The sequence below is a fragment of the Caretta caretta genome, chromosome 11, assembly GCF_965140235.1.
Source record: "Caretta caretta isolate rCarCar2 chromosome 11, rCarCar1.hap1, whole genome shotgun sequence".
Lineage (NCBI taxonomy): Eukaryota > Metazoa > Chordata > Testudines > Cheloniidae > Caretta > Caretta caretta.
The window spans coordinates 74,238,124-74,263,457 of record NC_134216.1 but is presented as its reverse complement, the minus strand read 5'-3'; the positions used below and the strand labels follow the sequence as shown (position 1 = coordinate 74,263,457).

At 43.3% G+C, this 25,334-nt stretch overlaps 1 protein-coding gene across 12 annotated transcripts in view; it reads right to left on the bottom strand.

The window, feature by feature from the left end:
- HDAC4 (histone deacetylase 4) overlaps positions 1-25,334 on the bottom strand; it is a 475,906-nt gene that overhangs the window by 170,434 nt on the left and 280,138 nt on the right. For all 12 annotated transcript variants that reach the window (XM_048870012.2, XM_075118165.1, XM_075118166.1 and 9 more), the window contains 2 exons: positions 17,865-18,015; positions 1,065-1,185 (listed from right to left, as the gene is read on the bottom strand). In XM_048870012.2, coding sequence (XP_048725969.1) covers positions 1,065-1,185; positions 17,865-18,015 — 272 coding nt within the window. The remainder of the gene's footprint in view (positions 1-1,064; positions 1,186-17,864; positions 18,016-25,334) is intronic.

Below are 25,334 nucleotides of genomic sequence, written 5' to 3'. Positions count from 1 at the left end.
TAGCATCCTAATAATACTTTCATATACAAAGAATGGGATATTGGGAAGAAAATAGCTATGCCTCCAGCCCTCCCAATACAAGCTGTAAGTCATTTACCATTTTGTACTTTTCACTGTCTGTTTCCTTATAAAAAAATAAAAATAATAAATATCAATCACTGCTAAATACAGGTTGGGTTATATCTCCTTGAGAAACCTCTTTCTTTTGTGTGTGCCACTGTGGCAGTTGAGGTCTGCCGGCACAACCTTGCTCACAGTGCCTGTTTTGAATGCCCAAAGGCCAACAGTGAGGCATTTTCAGGACAGGGCCTTCAGCTCCAGAATTCTTTTCCACATTTGGTCCACCACCACCAGACTCAGTTGACTTTCAGGCCACAGTTTCTTCAGGCTTTTGTCTGATTGGAGATGTAAATAAGGTGCATTTGGTATTTTTAATAGTTTAATTTTAAGGGCCAAATCCTTTAATTTTTGATTGGATACATACCGGTAGTGTCAGAGTGCAATGTGAGGAGTAAACTTTAAACATTTTAAAATACATTTAAAATAACTTGAGTGACAATCCAGTGAAATGCAACAGTAATCTTCCCATTATACTAGAGTCCTGATTTTCTAGTATCATATGCTGAATTAAAGAATTTTAGATGCCCAGTAGAGATTGTTCTGTAAGTATAACTACACAGAACAATCCACTTTGAGTGATCATAGATTAAAGAAAAGAATATCAAAGTCCTCTGATAGTGGAAACATCATTATAGACCCTTACATTAGAGACCTCATCCTTGTATCATTAAACACAACAGTGCTTGAATTTAACTGTTATAGGGAAAGGATCTTCATCCACATGCTAATTAAGAATATCATTAATGGACTATCAGATCATTCCTGTCACACCCATAACAAATTTTGATCTAGTTACGTTACAATTTAACTAATTAATTTTGCAACACCCTTATTTGTAACATACTGTTCATCCATTAAATGCATTAGCCCCTTTCCCCCAGCCCTCCAGCAGTTGTGAACAAAGGAGACGCTGGCTGAATCGTGATAAGTCCAGTACCACTTACCCATACCAGAAGCGGGGATCATTGGAAATGCAATGGTTGAGATTCCGGTGTGCCAAAGCTTTCTTTTTATTTAAGACAAACTCTTGTAATTTCATTTTTACTTCTGTGCTTGCCACTGCACCTGAAACATCCAAAAATAAAGAGAGGTTATTTAAGCAACTTCATTTTATGAAAGCAGCAGCGAATTAAAAGTTGAAACTTTCATTCACAAAGCAACAAAAAAAATATTTAAAAAGATTGAGAGCTAAATCTTTGGCTCTCCAAGCAATGTAAAGGCTTATTTCAAAGAATAAAAGACAAAGCGGCTCCAATGAAGAACTCTTCTTTACTATCTGGCTTTGTACATAATTGCAATCTATGTCTGAAAAGGGAGATATAATCAGAGTTTTCTCATTTTCCTAAAAAAAGGTTTCTGAAGAGGATTTTTGTACTTGCATAAAAATACATGTAGAATAAAGCACTTGTAGTAGGTTTCCCAGCTTTCTTTTAATCAAAGGTATTTAGGATGAGGGGTCTTGTGCATAATCAAGTTTTTAAAATGTCACATCTGCAAGCAAAAGGGGAATGCGATGAATATCTCATATGTAGACTTTGTCTTGAGAAATCTTTCAAATAAGGATCTCTTTGTTCTATGCATCGGTGTACAATAAGACCTACACAATATTCCAATTCATTTACAAGTCTGCAATCCATTTCTTCAAATAGAAAATCTAGCATTTTAAAAAATATCTGAAATTTCAAAGCGCAGAGTTAAAATGTCAACTGTGTAATTTCTAATCATTATCTACTTCACAATAGAGACCAGTCTATTTTACAATGATGATGGATTAAAATTATCCTTCAGTTGGCAGAACTGATTCTCAGAGAGCGTTTCTGATGGAGTAACACACAGACATTTTGGTAATCATAGCAAGTAGTATATGGGGGCTCATCTAAACCACAGTGTAAGCTAATCTTCCAAAGGGATAACATCTGGAATGCAAGAAAGTCATCTGGACAGAAATATACACTGCCAAGTCATGGGTAGAAAAGTCAGCCAATATGAGCACCAGCTTTTGCTTATTATACTTAACATTTTGATGCCACCAGAGAGTTTGAAGAAAACTTTTCATTCGTCCGTGAAGAAAAAGTCCTCAAAGTTATTTGCTGAGCACTGTTTGAAGGTGCAGCATTGCTCAACGTTTTATAGGGAGTCATAAATCTTAGAAATTCATTTTTTTTGGAAAACAGCATTTCTTGTTACTTCTAGATAAAGTAGATTGGGTGGGGATCCAAAAAGGTAGTTAAAATGAGGAAGGTTTGTAGGAAGAAACATAGTACAATGATGGAGAAGGTGAGAAGGACTAAAATGTGACTAATAAGACCACACGTCTTTAAAAATACTGTCTCACTAAACAATTCTCATTAGTAGTTTAATCTACTAACATCTTCAAAATAATCAAATGTGGCTAGGTTCTGGTGGCTTTGGTTAAAGATGACGGTATTTAGGAGCATCAAGCCAAATATTTGTACCGCACAGTTTTTACAAAATCTCCACTGGCAAAAAAATGTTTATTGTGAGCTGAAAGGCACCACATACATACCAAAGGAGAAACAAAAACTAAAGGTCTTCCATTCTTGGTCCAGTTCTGGGGAGACAGACAAAAATGATCCTGGCTTCATTAGCTTTGGCAATTGACTTCACCCTTCTCCAGTGTTACCTCTGGCAGAATTGGAGCTGACTCCAGAGGGTTTGAACTGGAACGCCCACCATTCTGTTACTCTGGGAAAGCATCCAAAATTAATCTGTACATCCATCGGTTCCATTCAGATTTCTATCCCACACTTCAGAAAATGGGTGAATACACAGATGTAAAAACTGATTAATTATCCTCCCTGTATCAATGTAACATCTAAATGTCACTTTCATGTGAATTAAAACATTTTCTGTTCTCTAGTTACAGCAGATAACAGCACGTCAAGACAGGAGACAAACTAAAACATAGTACATAAACAAGATTTAAAACTAACATTAGTAAAAAGGCAAATAGCTAACAGGACATGTCCATAAATATCACCTCGACATTCCCTTGTTTATTGTCTATTACATTTATTCTTGGTATTATCACAGCACGTAGGACCCCCAGCCACGGCTCAGGATCCCACTGTGCTAGGTGCTATACAAACAGAACAAAAAGACAGTCCCTGACTCATAGAAATTATCTTTATTGGTCCCAACGCAGCAAAACCCATTGTGGTTCCACTGAAGTCAATGAAATGCCACACTTGTACAGAAAACTTTTTGCAGCAGGGACTGTCTTTGTCTACTGCCTAGCAAAATGAGGCCTCAATCCTTTATTGAGGCCATTAAATGCTACCCTAATAGTAATAAATAATAATAGGGGGCTATGTAATTGTACTAGATCAAAGAATGCCTACAAGAAACTAAAAGGATAAGTTAGTTACAGCAAAATCTTACTTGTGTGCATATGGGGGATGGTAGGAACATTGTGTCTGCAGAACTTTGCAAATTAGCAGGTTAGTGAACAACGCAAAAGCAATGCTAATACTTCCAAAAAGATGCTTTGTACTACTTCTGAATGTTCCAGTAAATCATAGAAAATCATAGAATATCAGGGTTGGAAGGGACCTCAGGAGGTCATCTAGTCCAACCCCCTGCTCAAAGCAGGACCAATCCCCAATTTTTGTTCACAACCCTGGGTTTAGCAGGCCAATGTTCAAACCACTGAGCTATCCCTCCCCCCCCAATGGTGAAGTCCAGTGTATTTTGTAAAAAAGCAGTAGCCTTGGGAATATGACACCTAACACATTAACTCTGCTATTAATCTGTACTAAGAAGCTGGGAGAAAGCGTTCTTATTGTGTGTGAAAATTAGCCATGTATGGACTGGCAACGTTCTATTGTACGGTTAGTTTAAATTAAAGGTGACCAATTGGAGGTGCCCCTTTTTTTTGTTCTTCTAGGATATAAAAAGGCTTGAACTTTTTTAGTCCTCTTCCCCTCCTCTCTGTCTGCTTAAATGGATCTCTTAAAACTTCAGGTCTTATTTACCCGATTTTTTCCTAAATGATGCTATATAAACATCACTTGCCCTTCCACACCGCATCTAAAACTGTTTTTGTTAACAGCTATTTGACTCAGATGCCTGAGAAATGCTTAGGAGAAACTCCATCTTGGTTAGACTAAAAGCCTCTAGCCCTTCAATTAAAGGCAGAGACAGCTTCACCATCCATAGCTGAGGTCCTCCAACAGAACAAGGGAAGACCAGGTGACAGTAGGAGCTGGAGAGTAGGAGCCCAAATACCACCATGACCTCCTAGGTGGGAGGAGGAGGAGGAGTCATCCCTCCCCTCCTAGGTGGGGGGAGGGATAGCTCAGTGGTTTGAGCATTGGCCTGCTAAACCCAGGGTTGTGAGTTCCATCCTTGAGGGGGCCATTTAGGGATCTGGGCCAAAAATTGGGGATTGGTCCTACTTTGAGCAGGGGGTTGGACTAGATGACCTCCTGAGGTCCCTTCCAACCCTGATATTCTATGATTCTATACGTGTAGAAGTAGTGTGAGAAGGGGGGAACCAGGTTTCAATGAATGCAAAGAAATAACGGGATAAAAGATAAAGAGACCATGAGTGGTGGTGTATTCATTTGAGATGGACAGGGTATTGTAGAGGGAATGGGAGACAGGAAGAAGAGAGTGGGGATGTAAGAATTAGACTGGTTTATAAAGGCTATGAGGAATAGAAGTTGCGGTAAGAAAAGGTTCTGCAGAGGGTAAAAATGGGACTAGAGCCTGAGTTGGAGCAAGGTTGGCACATGCATGGAGGCAGAAAGAGAATCCAGAGGTGGAATATGGTTTTATTACAAACTGCACATGGGAAACTGACCAGAGGTGCAGGGAAGTAGAGATGGAATGGTGAAGAGGAGAGGCGAGAGCTCTGAAAAGACAGGAAATAAGGACAGGAAAAGCGCAGAGTTGCTGAAGCCAGAGTGAATCCAGTCAGCATCATGGGAGAGATCATACAGATATGGTGCAAATAAGGCACACAACCAGATAGAGGGACAGGCTAAAAGGGAATTAACAGGCCAAATCAGCACATTAAGGTACTTAATTATCGCTTAGACCGGGGTCCCCAACGTGGTGCCCACTGGGGCAGCTGTGTGCGCCCGCAGGACACCGCGCTGCCGAAATGCTGCCACTGAGCTCGGCTGCCGGAGAACCGCCCGCCGAAATGCCGCCGAGAAGCGTTGCCGTTTCTCAGCGGCATTTTGGCGGTGCTGCTTCTTTCTGCTGCCGCTTCTTGGCAGCATTTCGGCAGTGAAGTGTCTGGCGCCCGCCACGGTCTTCTGAGAATAGAAATGTGCTATTCCCACAGAAAGGTTGGGACTACTGGCTTAGACTAACTAGGGTTGCCACAACTACAGTGCCACAGTTCAGAGATGGAAGGACTGCAAGCTGTGACAGCTGAAGGGCTAAGTGTGTCAAAGGCAGCTTGTGCTGCGGAAGATTGTGAAGGCCTCTGCAGCAGCAGTGGACTTTGAAATTCCATGCCTGGAAGGCTGGGGTTAGCAGAGGATTATGGGGCCATGTGTGCCTGACTGGGTGTAGTGCTTAGAACCAGTTCTAGGTCCTATTGATAATGGTGGGAAGGTAGGACAATGACAGGCAAGGTCCAGCTCTCTGCTGCTGATGCTACTGCTTGTTGTATTGTAAGAACTTAGAAGTCAAGAAAACTGAACTTGCTCTACTCTGTTTGCTAAACATTCTCCTTTTGTACTGTTGTTGTGGAAGTTATACTTTTGGTCCAAACGCATCATGACAGCATATTTCAAGTCATATACAGCAGTTTTGGTATCCTGAGATGAGAAAGCGGGGAGATGTCATTATTACGTTAACTGAAATCTGTTGGTTTTGTCTTTTACAAAATAGTACACAGTGTATTTGGTCTCATATTCGGGGGTGGGGGGAGGAGGGATAGACTTTTCTTGTATCTAGTATTTCCTCCTTATTTTCTAGCTCAGGACCACTGTAGCTTAATTATGTTTAGCAAAATGTTAGGATATAAGAAAAATATTTTAAATGTTCTAAAAAGTTTAGCTGCACTGATTATACAAACACTATACCACCTTTTAAATAAAAGTATTTAAAAATAAAGAGGAAGACTGTTTCCATGATTACAACATAACATCCCAGGGTTCTAGTCTTTCTTCTGCACTTATCTGAATTTCTTTCAAAAAATATTCTTAAGATCCTTTGAGTGTTTTGTAGCCAGACTGTTTTATTGATTTTTAAAAAAAATATTTTAAATAAAAATAAAATACACATTTTACAGAGCAGATAGAACAAAGCATATATGTCATCAACAATTGATCTGAGCTAACAACAATGGGGAGCGAAGATGAAATATTTAGTTTCCACATGGTAAAAAATGATTGTCATTATTTAGGATTTATACTAAAAAGCCAACTAAATAAGAAAAGGGGAAGTATCATCTCAGACGGCAGCCAACTGCACACATCCTTGTGGTTAAGCCACAGGATTGATCCTACATGGAAAATCATCTTCACCCACTCCTCAGCATCACCAAACTACCCAATTTCTTACTGTTAAATTCTGACTCTTTTGCTTCAGTCACACCATCTCATCTAAAATAGCTCTGACGCTACATAAAAGTGTTTTATTGGGGCATTTACCAAATCTACAGCCTCCTTCATTTTGAATGGGGATTAGATTTGCTGCCTACGCTTGTAATGAGGGGGCTTGGGGTGGGGGAAATCAGACTCTAGCAAAAAAGCAGAAAAAACAATCTCCCAGTCCTGGTAGATCCTGAAAGGCATTTTGTTTCTGGAAAAGACCTTTTGGATCCTATTTTATTACAGGTCCACCCCACATATCTTATCTGGCCCCCCATTAGTATCCCCTATCCTCTCACTCTGCCTCTTCCACCTCTCACTTCCTTTCCTTGTCTCACTTTCCTGATGGAAAATCCCTAGAGTATTTAGAAGACAATTGGAAACTTTCTAAAGGGTTTTCTGAACCATAACATGAAACTTATTTTTCTCTTTTTTTTTAAAGAGTATATTGGTATTGCTATAAAAGAGTTCAAAATTTTTTTTATGTCCTTTGTAATTCCGTCAGAGAAAACAGCATTTCACAGCAACTGGAAGACTCTTCAAATTAGTGTCTAGTTCCGGCCACCAAGAAAGCATACTCCTTTATTCATTGTTTTTCCAATCAGGTAAGGAGGTGGGAAATGGCAGCCTCAAGAGGGTTGGTAATTGGACCCCTTGCATAGCTTAGTTACTAGTTCAAATCTGTAACAGGCTGTTCTGACAGTTATTTGCAAGCTCGTCAGTACCCTATAAGGAATGATTTGGTGAGTCAGTGAAGCTTCTAATGGACAAACATTCACATTGTGAAAACTACCTCTACAAACAGCACCCTTGTTGGCTATCTCAGAGAAGTCGCTGACTGAATGGGCACTGAGTACCTCAAGTACCCTTTAAGCACTAGAGGTGGTCTCTCCAGGGCAGGACTCAGACACATTGGGAGGGAGCCTGCAGTGCTGCTGCTTGTGAGATCTATGTTCTGGGGTTAGTTGAGTTCAACCTTCAATGCTGCTGAGCACCTCTCACACGCTTCAAATCCATGTGCAAAAGGATCAGAATGAACAATTGAAATGTCTTTGATGGGGGATTTTTGTGGTCCTAAAGCAAAATACAAAGTAATGGACACTTGAAAACAATCCCAACTATACAAAATGAGGGGGTTAACTGAGCTGTTACCACCCAAGAAAGAGACCATGGAGTCATTGTGGATAGTTCTCTGAAACCATCCACTCAGTCTGCGGTGGCAGTCAAAAAAGCAAACAGAATGTAGGAACCATTAGTATAGGGTATATAAGACAGAAAATATCATAATGCCACTATATAAATCCATGGTACACCCATACCTTAAATACCTTATGCCGTTCTGGTCACCCGGTCTCAAAAAAGATATATCAGAATTGGAAAAAGTACAGAGAAGGGCAACAAAAATTATTAGTGGCATGGAACAGCTTCCATATGAGGAGAGAATAAAAAAATGGGGACTATTCAGCTTCGAAAAGACAACTACTAAGAGGCAATGTGATAGGGGTCTATAAAATCATGAAAAGTGTGGAGAAAGTGAGTATTTTCTCCTTCACATAAGACAAGGAGTCACCCAATGAAATTAATAGGCAGCAGATTTAAAACAAACAAAAGGAAGTACTTCACACAACACTCAGTCAACCCGTGGAATTCACTGCCAGGAGACGTGAAGGCCAAAAGTGTAACTGGTTTAAAAAAAGAATCAGGAGAGAATCAGAAGGAGAACAGGTCCATCAATAGCTATTAGCCAACATGGTCAGAAATGACTCCCCATGCTATGAATCTATGTCCCTAAACATCTGACTGACAGAAACTGGGACTGGATGACAGGGGATGGATCACTGAATTTCCCTGTTCTCTTCATTCTCTCTGAAGCATCTTCCACTGGCCACTGTCAGAAGACAGGATATTGGGCTAGATGGATCGTGGATCTGACCCACTATGGCCATTCTTATGTTCTTCTCATAGAATCATAGAATATCAGGGTTGGAAGGGACCTCAGGAGGTCATCTAGTCCAACCCCCTGCTCAAAGCAGGACCAATCCGCAACTAAATCATCCCAGCCAGGGCTTCGTCAAGCCTGACCTTAAGCCCTCTAAGGAAGGAGATTCCACCACCTCCCTAGGTAACGCATTCCAGTGCTTCACCACCCTCCTAGTGAAAAAGATTTTCCTAATATCCAACCTAAATCTCCCCCACTTCAACTTGAGACCATTACTCCTTCTTCTGTCATCTGCTACCACTGAGAACAGTCTAGAGCCATCCTCTTTGGAACACCCTTTCAGGTAGTTGAAAGCAGCTATCAAATCCCCCCTCATTCTTCTCTTTCATAGACTAAACATCCCCAGTTCCCTCAGCCTCTCCTCATAAGTCATGTGTTCCAGTCCCCTAATCATTTTTGTTGCCCTCTGCTGGACTCTTTCCAATTTTTCCCCATCCTTCTTGTAGTGTGGGGCCCAAAACTGGACACAGTACTCCAGATGAGGTCTCACCAATGTCGAATAGAGGGGAACGATCAAGTCCCCCGATCTGCTGGCAATGCCCCTACTTATACAGGCCAAAATGCCACTGGCCTTCTTGGCAACAAGGGCACACTGTTGACTCATATCCACCTTCTCGTCCACTGTAACCCCTAGGTCCTTTTCTGCAGAACTCAGAATCACAGAATATCAGGGTTGGAAGGGACCCCTGAAGGTCATCTAGTCCAACCCCCTGCTCGAAGCAGGACCAATTCCCAGTTAAATCATCCCAGCCAGGGCTTTGTCAAGCCTGACCTTAAAAACCTCTAAGGAAGGAGATTCTACCACCTCCCTAGGTAACGCATTCCAGTGTTTCACCACCCTCTTAGTGAAAAAGTTTTTCCTAATATCCAATCTAAACCTCCCCCACTGCAACTTGAGACCATTACTCCTTGTTCTGTCATCTGCTACCATTGAGAACAGTCTAGAGCCATCCTCTTTGGAACCCCCTTTCAGGTAGTTGAAAGCAGCTATCAAATCCCCCCTCATTCTTCTCTTCTGCAGGCTAAACAATCCCAGCTCCCTCAGCCTCTCCTCATAAGTCATGTGTTCCAGACCCCTAATCATTTTTGTTGCCCTTCGCTGGACTCTCTCCAATTTATCCACATCCTTCTTGTAGTGTGGGGCCCAAAACTGGACACAGTACTCCAGATGAGGCCTCACCAATGTCGAATAGAGGGGAACGATCACGTCCCTCGATCTGCTCGCTTTGCCCCTACTTATACATCCCAAAATGCCATTGGCCTTCTTGGCAACAAGGGCACACTGCTGACTCATATCCAGCTTCTCGTCCACTGTCACCCCTAGGTCCTTTTCCGCAGAACTGCTGCCTAGCCATTCGGTCCCTAGTCTGTAGCGGTGCATTGGATTCTTCCATCCTAAGTGCAGGACTCTGCACTTATCCTTATTGAACCTCATCAGATTTCTTTTGGCCCAATCCTCCAATTTGTCTAGGTCCTTCTGTATCCTATCCCTCCCCTCCAGCGTATCTACCACTCCTCCCAGTTTAGTATCATCCGCAAATTTGCTGAGAGTGCAATCCACACCATCCTCCAGATCATTTATGAAGATATTGAACAAAACCGGCCCCAGGACCGACCCTCGGGGCACTCCACTTGATACCGGCTGCCAACTAGACATGGAGCCATTGATCACTACCCGTTGAGCCCGACAATCTAGCCAGCTTTCTACCCACCTTAAAGTGCATTCATCCAGCCCATACTTCCTTAACTTGCTGACAAGAATACTGTGGGAGACCGTGTCAAAAGCTTTGCTAAAGTCAAGAAACAATACATCCACTGCTTTCCCTTCATCCACAGAACCAGTAATCTCATCATAAAAGGCGATTAGATTAGTCAGGCATGACCTTCCCTTGGTGAATCCATGCTGGCTGTTCCTGATCACCTTCCTCTCATGCAAGTGCTTCAGGATTGATTCTTTGAGGACCTGCTCCATGATTTTTCCAGGGACTGAGGTGAGGCTGACTGGCCTGTAGTTCCCAGGATCCTCCTTCTTCCCTTTTTTAAAGATTGGCACTACATTAGCCTTTTTCCAGTCATCCGGGACTTCCCTAGTTCGCCACGAGTTTTCAAAGATAATGGCCAATGGCTCTGCAATCACAGCCGCCAATTCCTTCAGCACTCTCGGATGCAACTCGTCCGGCCCCATGAACTTGTGCACATCCAGCTTTTCTAAATAGTCCCTAACCACCTCTATCTCCACAGAGGGCTGGCCATCTCTTCCCCATTTTGTGATGCCCAGCGCAGCAGTCTGGGAGGTGACCTTGTTAGTGAAGACAGAGGCAAAAAAAGCATTGAGTACATTAGCTTTTTCCACATCTTCTGTCACTAGGTTGCCTCCCTCATTCAGTAAGGGGCCCACACTTTCCTTGTCTGCCAACTAGACATGGAGCCATTGATCACTACCTGTTGAGCCCGACAATCTAGCCAGCTTTCTATACATCTTATAGTCCATTCATCCAGCCCATACTTCTTTAACTTGCTGGCAAGAATACTGTGGGAGACCGTGTCAAAAGCTTTGCTAAAGTCAAGAAACAATACATCCACTGCTTTCCCTTCATCCACAGAACCAGTAATCTCATCATAAAAGGCGATTAGATTAGTCAGGCATGACTTGCCCTTGGTGAATCTATGCTGACTGTTCCTGATCACTTTCCCCTCCTCGAAGTGCTTCAGAATTGATTCCTTGAGGACCTGCTCCATGATTTTTCCAGGGACTGAGGTGAGGCTGACTGGCCTGTAGTTCCCAAGATCCTCCTTTTTCCCTTTTTAAAGATGGGCACTACATTAGCCTTTTTCCAGTCGTCCCGGACTTTCCCCAATCGCCATGAGTTTTCAAAGATAATGGCCAATGGCTCTGCAATCACATCTGCCAACTCCTTTAGCACTCTCAGATGCAACACATCCGGTCCCATGGACTTGTGCACGTCCAGCTTTTCTAAATAGTCCCGAACCACTTCTTTCTCCACAGGGGGCCGGTCACCTCCTCCCCATGCTGTGCTGCCCAGTGCAGTGGTCTGGGAGCTGACTATGTGATGAGGAGGTTACTCACCTGTGCAGTAACTGACGTTCGTCGAGATGAGTGTCCCTGTGGGTGCTCCACTGTAGGTGTCAGTGCGCCCCTGCACCGTTGTTCAGAGATTTTTCAAGCAGTACCCGCATCGGCTGCGCATGCACAGAGCCTGCCTCACGTACCAGTCTTGTCTCAATAGTGCGCATGCACGGCCGAACTCCTCAGTTCCTTCCCTACAACAGAGACCGCCCCAGTTCTGAAGTAGAGGGGAGGAGGGTGGGGAGTGGAGCACCCACAGGGACACTCATCTTGAAGAACATCAGTTACTTCACAGGTGAGTAACCTCCCCTTCTTCGTCGAGAGGTGTCTCTGTGGGTACTCCACTGTAGGTGCCTGAAAAGCAGTCTCTCTCAAGGAGGTAGGGACTTTGGATCTGGAAGGAATGCAGTCGATAGAATAGCTCTGCCCACGTGTGTATCGGTGATGGGCCTTTGTGTAAGAGGATAATGTTTTGCAAACATATTTTCAAAAGCCCAAATGGCAGCTCTGGAAGCGTGCTTAAAGGGGGACGTTAAGTAGAAAGACCACTGAGGCCGCCATGGATCTGGTGGAGTGAGTCCTGATAAAAGTAGTAGGAGCCACGTTCTGTAGTTGATCAGACAAATGCAACTCGAGATCCAGTTAGAAAGTCTGTGGTTAGAGATAAATGAGCCCTTAGAGTGTTCTGCAATGGTGACGAACAGCTTTTCGGAACGCCTGAAGGTTTTAGTCCTGTCGAAGTAGGAGGACAAAGCTCTGTGGACGTCCAAAGTGTGCATCATAGATTCAAAGGAATTCACATGTGGTTTTGGAAAAGGTAGGAAGATGGATAGGCTCATTGATGTGGAAAGATGAGTGCACCTTCGGTAGAATTTCGGGGAGTAAGCATAGGGGGACTTTGTCCTTAAAAAATATGGTGTATGGTGGATCTGCCATAAATACTGCCATTTCTCCTGCGCGTCTCACAGAGGCAATTGCTACCAGAAATGCAGTTTTCATTGAGAGATGTAGGAGGGAACATGTGGCTAATGATTCAAATGTTTTTTGGGTTAGGCATGTTAAGACTAAGTGAAGGTCCCAAGGTGGATTAGGCGGTTTGATGTCTGGGTATAGGGTTTGAAGTCCCTTAAGGAACTGCTTAGTAATGGAGTGAGCAGAGATAGTCCTATCGTTGATGGCATCAAGGAACATTGTAACTGGGGCCAAGTGGACTTTGATGGGACTTAGGGAGAGTCCAGAGAGTTTAATCTCTAACAGATAGTTGAGGATTAGTGGGAGAGGCGCGGAAAAAAGGAGCAGTTTCTGTGACAGCCTACCAGTGTGTAAATCTTGTCTGGTTATGAAGGCAAGTGGTGCATGTAGAATTTGTTGTGCTTAGAGTACATTTCGAACCTGCTCCGAGCAAGTTCGCTCAGCATGAGAGAACCATAAAGGAACCAAACCTTGAGGTGCAACATGGTTAAAGTGGGGTGGAGTAGTAGACTGTGTTGTTGGGACAAGAGATTCAAGCAGAGGGGTAGTGGGATGCATGAGGAAAGCGACATCTTGGTAAAAAAAAAAAAAGGGTACCATGACTATCTGGACCATATCATTATGACCCTGGCTTGGTCTGTTCGAATTTTTATCAGTAATTTGTGTATGAGCAGTATCAGGGAAATGCATACATTACGTCGGTATTCCATGGGAACATGAACACATCCCCCGAGGAGTGTTTGCCTAGTCCTGCTCTGGAACAAAATCTTGGGCATTTCTTGTTTGCTGCAGTTGTGAAAAGATCTGTGGTTGGGTAACCCCATGTGTGGAATATGTCTAGTACTATATCCTCGTTTAGTTCCCATTCGTGGTCTATGGGAAATTTTCTGCTGAGGTCGTCGCAGTGTATTGAAAGAGCCAGGGAAATATGCAGCTGATATTCAGACATTGTGTCTGAGACACCAGTTCCATTGCTTCTGTACAAAGGGAGTAGGATCACGCTGCCCCCTTGCCTGTTTACATAGAACATGCAGGCAATGTTGTCGGTCATTATCCTGACATGTTGGTTTTGTATGAAGGGGAGAAATTGGAGGCAGGCATTGCGTATCTCTCAGAGTTCTAAATGTTGATGTGAAGGGACATCTCGGCTGGAGACGCAAGCCTTTGGGCAGTGTATTGGGGCATGTGTACTCCCTATCCCGTAAGGGATGTGTCTGTAGTTATGACAACCGACAGGACATCCTGTAGAAAGGGGACCTCAGAGCAAAGATTGTGAGGCAATAAGGGAGTCCTTGACTCTGGGAGGTATGTATAAAAGTTTGTTCAGACCACGGATATTTGGACTGTAGACAGTGGACATCCAGCTTTGGAAACACCTCATGAAGAGGTGAGCATTCCTGACTACAAAAGTGGAAGAGGCCACGTGGCCTCAGAGTTGTAGGCAAGCTGGTGCAGCCACTTGTGGACTATTGCACAGCTTGGGAATGAAAAGGTTGATGGTGTTAAACAGGTGGAGCGGGAGAGATGCTATTCTTTTGCTTGAGTCAACAGTTGCTCCTATGAACTCCAGTTGTTGGGTGGGAGTAAGTGTAGATTTTCTTTGTTCATTTGACCAAGAGCATGAAAACATTGGACTGTCCGTTGTGTGGACTGAATGGCTTCTTGGTAGGTCCTGGCTTTGAAAAGGCAACTGTTGAGGTAAGTAAAAATTATGATTCCCTGCCTTCTTAGATGAGCTGTTATGACTGTGAGAAGTTTGGAAAAGACACGAGGCGCAGTCGAGAGGCCAAAAGGTAGGATCCTGTGCTGGTAGAGTTGTGAGCCCAGAACGAAGTGAATAAAATGTCTGGGCAGGATGTATGGTCACAGAAACATAAGCATCCTGCAGGTCGAGGACTGAAAACCAATCTCCCTGTTCCAGTGCTGGAATTATGGATACAAGAGTCATTTAAAAAAAAATTATTTAACAAATTTATTGGAAGCATCTGAGGTCGAGAATGGGTCGCCATCCCCTGTTTTCTTTTGTGTTAAAAAGTAATGGGAGAACCACCCTTTTCCTCTGTGTTGGTCAGGCACTGGTTCTACTGCTCCTAACTGGAGGTGGTGATGCACCTCTTAGTGGAGAAGCTGTTTGTGAGAGGGGTCCCTGAAAAGGGACAGGGGGTGGTGAAAGGGGAGGGGGGCAAAGATAGGAAGGGAATGGGCACTGAAGTAGGGATGATGTTTTCTATACCTCCGATCACATCTTCAAATTTGCTTATTAGTGGGAGGGGGTTGACATGGAGCCGATGAATTGGTAAGGCGACATTGATATTTTGGTCACTGACATTGTTGTTTATATGGTCAATGACTTTGTTGAGTATACGTTGGGTAGCATGGATGTTTGTAAGGTTGGTATCTATATTGTCTCCTCCTGTTTGCATGGGTTTGGATACTGTGAGACTGTAATGTCGCTCTCGAGTCATTCATGGAGTGAAGCACATCATTGGTGTTACTGGCAAATAATTTTTCACCATCAAAGGGGAGATCTTCTATGGTATTCTGAACCTCAGGAGGAAAAGACAACGATGAAAGCCATGAAGCTCGACGCATCACGACTGCTGTAAAAGTGGACCTCGCAGCTGTATTAGCAACATCAAGCCCAGCTTGTAGTGCGGTCCAGGAGACGATTTGTCCCTCAGAGACTATGGCTTTAAACTGATGTGGGGGGAGGGGGGTTGCCCTCTGGAATGTCACCAATAAAGTCCATGAGTTTCTCATCATTTTTGTGGTCATATTTTGCCAGAACGGCAGCATAATTAGATATCCAGAATTGTAATGTGAACGAAGCATACACTTTACAACCAAGCAGGTCCAGCCTTTTATTGTCTTTATCAGTTGGGTAGACCTGGGAAACTGGTGTTTGTTCTTTTGGTTAGCTGCCTCTACTACCAATGTGTTTGTCGGTAGGTGAGTAAAAAGGAACTCAGACCCTTTAGAAGGAATAAAATATTTCCAGGTAGCTTGCTTACAGGTAGGTGTGCTAGTAGCCGGTGCCTGCCATATGGTTTTGGCAGGATCCATAATGGCTGAATTTATAGGTAAGGTAATCTTGGATGTGGAGGAAGGTTGCAGGATGTCAGTCAACTCATGCTGGTTTTCAGAAACTTCTTCCAGGTTAATCCTCAACTCGTTGGCAGCTCATTTGAAGAGGTCTTGAAGTTTTAAGATATCATCCAACAGCATTGGTGGGGGAGGTAGTATAGCCTCATCCTGTGTGGATACGGGCTCCATAAGGGTTGGGGAAGCATGTGTAGCGTGTTCATCCAAGTATGGAGTAACAGTTTGTTGTTTGTCTCATTCGTAGCCATACGCACTGGTCATGGCGAGTGGCATTGCTCCTATTTTTGGCATTTTGGCGATCATAGTGGAATCACTTATATGGTGCCCATGGACCCCAGTATTGCCACTGACCAGGGAAAGGCATAGGTCATACCATCCACAGGTTTGTATACCAGGGAGGGAGGTCTTTGATGAGCGAAGACCTAGATTTTCTGTGACCAGTGCTGATCTGGGTCTGAGACAGAGAACTGGTATGGTGAAAAGTCTCCCTGCACTATGGTTTCCTCATCAGTAGAAAAGTGAGATAAAGCTAGAGACAGGTGTCCGGACCGCATGCGAATGTCCAGAGAAAAACAGGTGTCAAGTAGAGGTGACTGTAGGTTAGGTGACACCTGTAGGTCCGGTGAATGAATGAACTGCAGTGCCAGAGAGCCTGTGTGAGATAAACCCTCCGCTAGGAGTGCCTGCGGCACTGGAGGGTTGGTCGCCACCGACATTCTCTGCACCGTAGCGCTCAATGCATGCACTGAGGTCGGTGGTGCCGGGGAGGTAAGTGCAGCCCGCGTCTCTCCCGGCAAGGTAATCTGTGCTGGCACCGTGTCCACTGCGGTGCCAGATGGTGCCATGAGAGAGCCAGGCAACTGGAAGCCTGAAGCCTCGGCACTGGGAACTTGCTCTGTTGCCGCAGCCACAGGTGGGATTAGCGCGATGCTAGGGGAACCGATGCATCAAAGGTGCTGAGCCCGGGGAAGGTCTGCATAGAAGAAATAGACCTGCCCAGCAATCTTTTTGCTTATGTTTCCCTTCTGGGTGAGGGAGGCAGCCATTTTCTTGTTTCATCCTTTTTGGAGGCGGGAGGGCTGCGGTTAACTGGGGAGCCTGTACCTGGGTGAGAAGCAGGTCCGAGTGACTTCTGCCCAAGAATCATTTTCAGGCGGAGTTCTCTGTCTTTACATGTCCGGGATTTTAATTTGGAACAATGGGTACATTTTGAGGAATGTGGGACTCCCCCATGCATTTTATACACTGAGAGTGACCATCCGAGATAGGGATGACATCCCTGCACGTAGTGCACCGCTTAAATTCTGGGGAGCCAGGCATTTTAGTGTTGGCTGGAGGGACAAGCGGGAACAATTTTTTTTTTTTTTAAAGGGATGAACTTATCTAGTAACTAGAGTGCTAAACTAAGGGGAAAAAAGACTGTAGAATGGGTAAGAGAAAAAGTTTTAAAGCGTCTGCTGTAGGTCCGACTTCGGCCGGAGACAGTAGAGAAGGAACAGAGGAGTTCAGCTGTGCATGTGCACTTTTAAGACAAGACTGGTAAGTGAGGCAGGCTCCGTGCATGTGCAGCTGGTACGGGTACTACAGTAAAAAGCTCTGAACAACGGTGCAGGGGCACACCGATACCAACAGTGGAGCACCCACAGGGACACCTCTCAAAGAAAAAAATAATTTTACTGCATCTTGTTGCACACTTTTCCTTGGGTACTATCACATACGCAAGAGCAAACTATACTTTGTAAGGTATAAAGAAATACTTTATTTTATGTATATAAAAAACAAAATTGAGGGCTCGGATACAGTTTCATCTTTTCTTTATTCTCAATCCCGTCTCACAGTTAACATGAGAATTTCATGCAACCAGTCTCTGTATGCAGAGAGCCACGGATGTTTCATGAGCTTTGTAAACTGTCTTCGTACAATCACAGTGTAAGACAGAGTGCCATGGGCACGAGTCTATTCACCTACTGTCAACTCCATCACTGAAATAAACTATCTTGCTGCTACTTACTTTCTTTTCCTTTCTCTTTGTTTTTTAGCTGTTGTAGTTTCTGTTCTCTATGCTGCTTCTCCAGCTCTTGTTCCTGTCGATGTTGCTCCAACTTTCTCTGGTGCTCCAAGAGCTCCTGCTGATGTTTCATTGCTAGCATTTCCTGTTGCTGCTGTTGAGAAGCGAAAGGAAAAAAGAAGTGAATGCACGCAATCTGACCACCCAAAGCCTTCATACCACAATGTGCCAAACAGAAACTGTTATACCTTGATGCTAATGTGTTTTAATACATTTAACAAAACAATGAAAGAACATTTCTCCTTGTGCAAATGGTTCCTGCATTACGATGGGCAGGTCACTCCACTCATCCTCATTCCAAATTTAAAAGAGAGTACATGCTAAATTATGGCTAGCCTCTTCGGGGGTGTGGTACAAGATGACTCTGGCTTAACTTTTGTGGCCCTGTGCAGGAGCTGGTTACAATCAGAGCCCCTGTACTTAGTGAGCAATGGACCAATTAGTTAAATAGCATTAGCTTCTCCAAAAGAGGTGGGGCTATGCTCATCAATCCACAGTTGGTTCCACATGGAAGGAAGGACAATGATCAGAGCCACCAGAGTTCCAGAAAGGCATTTTGTCTAAGCCCGTTTCAATGGCTCCTGGATCACCCAATAGTGTAGCATGCATCTGCACCACCATCCACACAAGCCTGTGGCAGAAGAGCCCTAAAACAACTGTGCTCACCGACTGGTCAATTTCAGGCACTTCAGCAGGTTCTCACTTGAGTCAGGTTGTCATGATCATTTTTAAATTATTCTCTTTGGAATCATGCCCTAAGGAAGTTTTGGAATAGCCTTCCAAGGGAAGCACTGGGGGCAAAAGATCTATCTGGCTTTAAGATTAAACTCGATAAGTTTATGGAGGAGATGGTATGATGGGATAACATGATTTTGGTAATTAACTGATCTTTAAATATTCATGGTAAATAGGTGGCCTGTGATGGGATATTAGATGGGGTGGGATCTGAGTTACCCAGGAAAGAATTTTCTGTAGGATCTGGCTGGTGAATCTTGCCCATATGCTCAGAGTTTAGCTGATCCCCATCTTGGGGCCGGGAAGGAATTTTCCTCCAGGGCAGATTGGAAGAGGCCCTGGAGGTTTTTCACCTTCCTCTGTAGCATGGGGCACGGGTCACTTGCTGGAAGATTCTCTGCTCCTTGAAGTCTTTAAACCACGATTTGAGGACTTCAATACCTCAGATATAGGTGAGAGGTTTTTCGCAGGAGTGGGTGGGTGAGATTCTGTGGCCTGCGTTGTGCAGGAGGTCAGACTAGATGATCATAATGGTCCCTTCTGACCTTAGTATCTATGAATCTATGATACATGAATAAACATTTCTTAACTGAGGCCCCACGTACGGTTAGGTAATTCAAACCAACAAACCACTACTGGTACAAAGTTCAGTTACATCGCTGCATACCGAAGTAAGATACACTGATGAAAACCCAGTTTTGTGCTGATGCAGCATATCTACATTACAGGCTTGCACCAGTGTAACCAACATCAATGTAATTGCACTGGTGAAAAAATTGCCTAGTTTAGCCTGGGCCTGAGTACTATATAGCTATTGTGCATTTTTAACTAACACATTTGCATTTGTAAGTATTCTTGATCAATTGAAATGGTTTATAAGAAAATTATTATAACCAAAAATACCATGACTATATTAAGACAATGTTATTGAGGTTACAAAATGAGACCCTCACAAATTAGTAAAGTGCCAGAATAAAAGTTGTCTGAGCCCAATGAATTTGAACTCATCTTTGCCACACCCCTCAGAGGTAGGTAGAGTTTTCACAGAAGAACTGAGATACAGGGAGATGAAGGCCAAAATCTGCAAAAATCTCCAATAATTTTGGGTACCTATCTTGAGACACCAAGACCTGATTTTTCAGAGTATTTAATGATTTTAAATAGCACTTCACATGTTCAAAGTACTGTACAGATATTACGTAATTAATCCTCACAACTCCCCTGTGAGGAAGTTAAGTACTGTTGCCCCTTTGGCTCAAGTGGTCAGCCAATATCCAGGGCCTTCGAGGCTGTTTTAATGAGGAGAGAGATGAGATGAGTCAGGTGTGTTTTTCGGTGCACACCTGTTTAGTTACAAAGACTGTACACTGTTTTCCCTGCACAGTAGAAAAAAACAAGAGCAAGCAGTTTCTTACTCTTGGTTTCCAAGTTTGCCCTTCCAGTCAGGTCTATGCCCAAGGAGCTCTGTCTCTCTGCTCACAACTGCTTCTCATGCCTTCTGCTCACCGGCTCCTCTAACACACACACACAATTTGCCAAACAGTCCCCTAGTCCCTGCATTTGCACCAGTTCCAGAGAAATGTTCAGAGCACACAGTTTAGCCCTGTCCAGGTTTTGCCATGCAGCCCAGTGAGCTGAGCAGCAGCCTGAGCCCAGAAGTCTATACAGCACTGAAAGCCCTGCAGCCCAAGTCAGAGCAGGATGGTACTGGCCAGCTGCAGAGGCTTTTTAGCCATGTAGACATATACAATAGCAAAGCCAGCATTAGCACTGAGGACCTCCTGAATCCCAGCACTCTATACCATACAGCCTTTACTCCCAGAGGGTCTGACATCCACAGCACCCACTGATTTCATTTATCACTGTGAGTGCTTAGCATTTCTGAAAATCAGGTTTTTAAATTTGGACATCTAGAAGATGAGGAACACACAGTTAGTGACCACGTGTGAAAGTTTTGATTGAAGTGATTTGCCCAGCATCACATACAAAGTCCCAGCCCAGTGCACCATCCCCTAGGAAAATACCTAGCAAAAGGTATTTTCATGGGACATGGGGAGGTCAGCAGTAGGATGAGAATCCATTTAATCTCCTAGCGCACTAGGGTGGGTGAATGCGCAGCATTAACATAATGTTCAGTGTTGTAATGGCAAGCCAGGAGCCAGCTGCACTGAGCAAAAAATCAGATGAGAAATGACAATTTTTAGTAGTAAATAACTTGGCCACATGAGAATGGTTTTCCATGGGGCCACAAAAAGGCACCTTCCTCATAACAGGACTAGTCTCCTGCCAAATTTCAAGTTCCCACCACAAATCTTGGAAATATTAGAGCTCTTTAAAAAAGAAGCTCCACCTAAATATCTGGGTTATCATCACTCCTACAATGCTTCCAGATTTCATTTGCATCCTGTGTGTTAAGACAGAATGTTCCGCGTACTTCAATTACATATATTACTACGCCGCAGATTACTCAGAGTACAGGAACATGTTTGCTCACTGGCTTGAGTTACCATAATCACATTACTCCCGCCTTGCATTCTTTACCTTGGCAGCTTATAAACTAGTAGATTGATTTTAATTTGGCACTGTTGACTTTTAAAACCCTTAGTAGACCCTGGCGATAGTTGAGACTTCTTCCTTCAGCCTTGACTTAATGAGTATCTGTGCTCAGATACCACCCACTGTCAAAACTTCCCACCACCCTGTCTTAACTGGGAGGGGATTGGGCCAGAGCTGTGGTAGCTACTAAGGTATGGATTTCTAACTTGCCTCCCCCTCAAGAAAAAGAATCTCACTCCATCTCTCTCCAGTTTTAGAAAGTATCACACACCTTTTTAAAATCCAAAGATGTTTTGCTTATTTATAAAATATGTTTTTGCTACTGTGGCCCTGTATTGATTGCTTTTTTCCTCCCTTTTTTATACTGTGTTTTTATTTGTTAAACTTTTTGATAGCTGTCTTTTGTGTTTTTTTTTTAAGTGGTGCCATTGACATTTTTAGCACAGTGCGCTTCTGTAGAGGGCAAATTATAAACAAAGTTATTATAAAAATCTATACAAGCATGTGGAAAGAAAGGAGTAATGCCTGTATATGCTGCAATCTAACTGGCTAACTATTCAGAGTTTTAAACATTCCTCTATCATTTTTTGCTAAAATTTTAAGCATATTAACTACTATATAATGCAGAACTTCTTACAATTACATTAATTGCAAATACTGTGGTCTATTCATAATGTTCTAGTTCAACCTACTTAAACAACTGAGAGCAATTCAGGATTTAACCACATAGAAAAATAAAACCTCCAGAAGTCCAATTTTTTGTTTTTTAATTAAGTAGCAGCATCCACTAACACTTCTCTGTTGGAAGAAAAAAATATCATTACAGACTTACAACAAGTCCACCACATGGTGGCTATTATAACCTAGAAAGTATGCAAATGAAAAATAATTTTTGCACGATGTTTAAAAAGGCTTGGGGTTTTTTTAAAATGAAATCAGGAGCCTTTTTTCTCCATCTGCAGTCTGCTGGGCTTAGCATGTTATGCTTCCTGGAATGGCTTAAATACACAGATGTTTTAGAAGGAATTGTTTTTTCATGAACATCTGTAGTGAAATGTAAATGAAGAAGAAAAGAAGTGAAGACAGATTTGTACCGGATTTCTTCTAAAAATTTCATTAAAGATGTATTGTTTCTGCTGGAGTTCCAATCCACTCTCTAACAAGTATACTCGCTGTAGATTATGAATCTTTTCAGAGAAAAGAAATGAAAAAAAGCCTGCCTTATTGAAGAGAAGAGACAGCATTCTAGATCATGTTGTTAGGACAAAGTGAAATGAGGTCTCCTGTAGACTCTGGCAATAATGACAAACGCAGAACCCCAATATAGACACAGCAGAAAAGTGGATTTTTTCTACATTGCAAATAGAGACTTCCTTCTTTTCCTACTGTTTGTGTGATAGCACATAAAGCAGGAATATATTGCCCATAGTTACTATTCGTAAGTGTCTTTTGAAATACAATTCTATATAAGCAAAGAAACGTTTAGATGGGTTTGTTAAGGCTTATTAGTTATCCTAGTAAGAACCCTCTCTCATACCTTTATAAAACAGCAGGAGTCACTATCACCAAACTCTGTTACAGGCAAGTCTACCAATTGCAATTCTGCAATGCTCATATGTTAATTGCACAGTTCTTTTAAAAGTATGTTTTTTCTTGCAACACAAGAAAAATTAAATATTTAAAACAAAATAAAATTATATGGGATGGGCAAGCCCCTGCCTTAGGACTAATTCCAGAACATATCGTAATTTGAAGAGTGTACTGTGAAAAATATGGATACTGTATTAGTAAGAGTGCAGCAGGGAACATCTGAATAAGGGGCTCTTGCCAAAATAAATATTTGTAAATATTTATAACTATAGGGATTCCTGCATATGCTTAATATCACTGCTTCTACTATTCACGAAAAACGAACAAATGCTTAACTGTACCTGTAGCTAAAGCTTCTGAGGCTCCAATGGCATATATTAATGCTAATAAATGTATTCAGGAAAATGTAGTGGATTTAATGGCATTTATCATTTTACAGCTAAACGTGAAGACAACAGTACAACAAGTATCAACCACATTTACTAAAATGACTTTTTTTCCATTCTCTTCAATCAAATCAGGTTTATTTAGAAAACAGAGGGAAGCAAACCACAGCATTTTAAATAAATACATTCTAAACTTATTTTCTTTTCAACTGTACCAAGTAAAGCAGCTAAAATAGAATCCCTCAGTCATTACAATAAACATGGAAACAGAGATACTGCTAATTAAAGCTCTCATTGATATTATTCCCAAAGAAATACAATATAGTCATGGAGACCAAGTGTCACTAAAACTCAATTTACCACAACAAATGCCACTACATTTCCTAATAAGATGGGGCCAGCCACAGACAGAAACAGGCCATTCGTCATGGTAGGGATTAGGCATGTCCATCAGTGATCCCTTGGAGTTCGAAGAAGATTGCCTTCCATGAAATCCGGGATACACAGATCTTGTCACAATTGGTGCAGACATTTCCCAGTAGAATGGGTGGGTCTGGATTGTTGAGTTGGGCTGCAGCACGTTCTTTCCTCTTTTCCCGTTGTCTCTGTTGGATCTCAAAATACTGGAATCTTTGCCATAAAGTCCTTTTCCATTTAAGTCATTCAAGGGCTTGGGTTTCCCATGAGTTTAATTGCACTTCTTCATATTGGCTCTGAAGATTACTTAGAAGAGCCTTTTTTCCCCTCCCCTTGTCCATTGACCATGGCTCAGTTATGAGAACATGATCTACTTTGAGAGTCAATTTTCAGGCATTCGAAGAACATGATTAGCACCGTGGAGTTGGTGGTGCTAGAGGTTTTGGCTTGGGACAGAAAAGACAGTTACCTTTTCCGTAACTGGTATTCTTCGGGATGTGTTGCTCATGTCTATTCCACAATAGGTGTGCGTGCTCGCCACATGCACCGGTGTCAGAAGTTTTTCCCCTAGCAATACCTGTAGGGGAGTGCCCCTAGCGACCCCTGGAGTGGCGCCTCCATGGTGCGGTATCAGGGGAGCTGCGTGCTCTCCCCACCCTCAGTTCCTTCTTGCCGGACAACTCTGACAGAGGGAAAGGAGGGCGGGATGTGGAATAGATAAAAGCAACACATCTCGAAGAACACCAGTTACGGAAAAGATAACTGTCTTTTCTTCTTCGAGTGATTGCTCATGTGTATTCCACAATAGGTGATTCCAAGCTATATCCGTTGGAGGTGGGTAGGAGTTCACAAACTCTCGGGACGGAGTACGTTCCTGCCAAACCCGGCGTCCTCCCTGGTCTGGGAGACTATCACATAATGTGAGGTGAACATGTGAACTGAAGACCACGTGGCAGCCCTACAAACGTCCTGAATGGGGACATGGGTCAAAAAGGCAGCCGATAATGCCTGTGCCCTAGTCGAGTGTGCCCTCACAATCGATGGCGGAGGGATTCCCACCAGGTCATAACAGGTACGGATACACGAGGTGATCCGATTGGAGAGCCGCTGAGTGGAGATCGGCCAACCCTTCATGTGCTCGGCTGAGGCGATGAACAGCTGCAAGGACTTCCTGAACGGCTTAGTCCACTCCAGGTAAAAAGTCAGAGCCCGTCTCACATCCAGCATGTGGAGGCGGTGCTCCTCACTGGACGTATGGGGCTTGGGGCAGAGGACCGGCAGAAAAATGTCCTGACCCATGTGATAGGCAGAGACCACCTTTGGGAAGAATGAACAGTGTGGGCGGAGCTGGATCTTATCTTTATGAAACACCGTGTACAGAGGCTTGGAGGTCGGGGCTCTGAGTTCCGAGACCCGGCTAGCCGAAGTGATCGCTACCAGAAAGGCTACTTTCCATGAGAGGTGTGACCAGGAGCATGTAGCTAGCAGCTCAAACAGGGGGCCCGTGAGGTGGGCCAACACCAGGTTTAGTCCCACTGTAGGACTGGGGGCCTAACATACGGGAAGAGAGGATCCAATCCCTTAAGGAATCAGCCAGTCATAGCATGGGAGAATACCGTGTGGCCCTGCACCATGGGTGGAAGGCCAATATGACTACCAGGTGCACCTTGACTGACGAGGGCACCAGGCCGTGCGTTCTAAGGTGAAGGAGGTAGTCCAGAATCAGCTG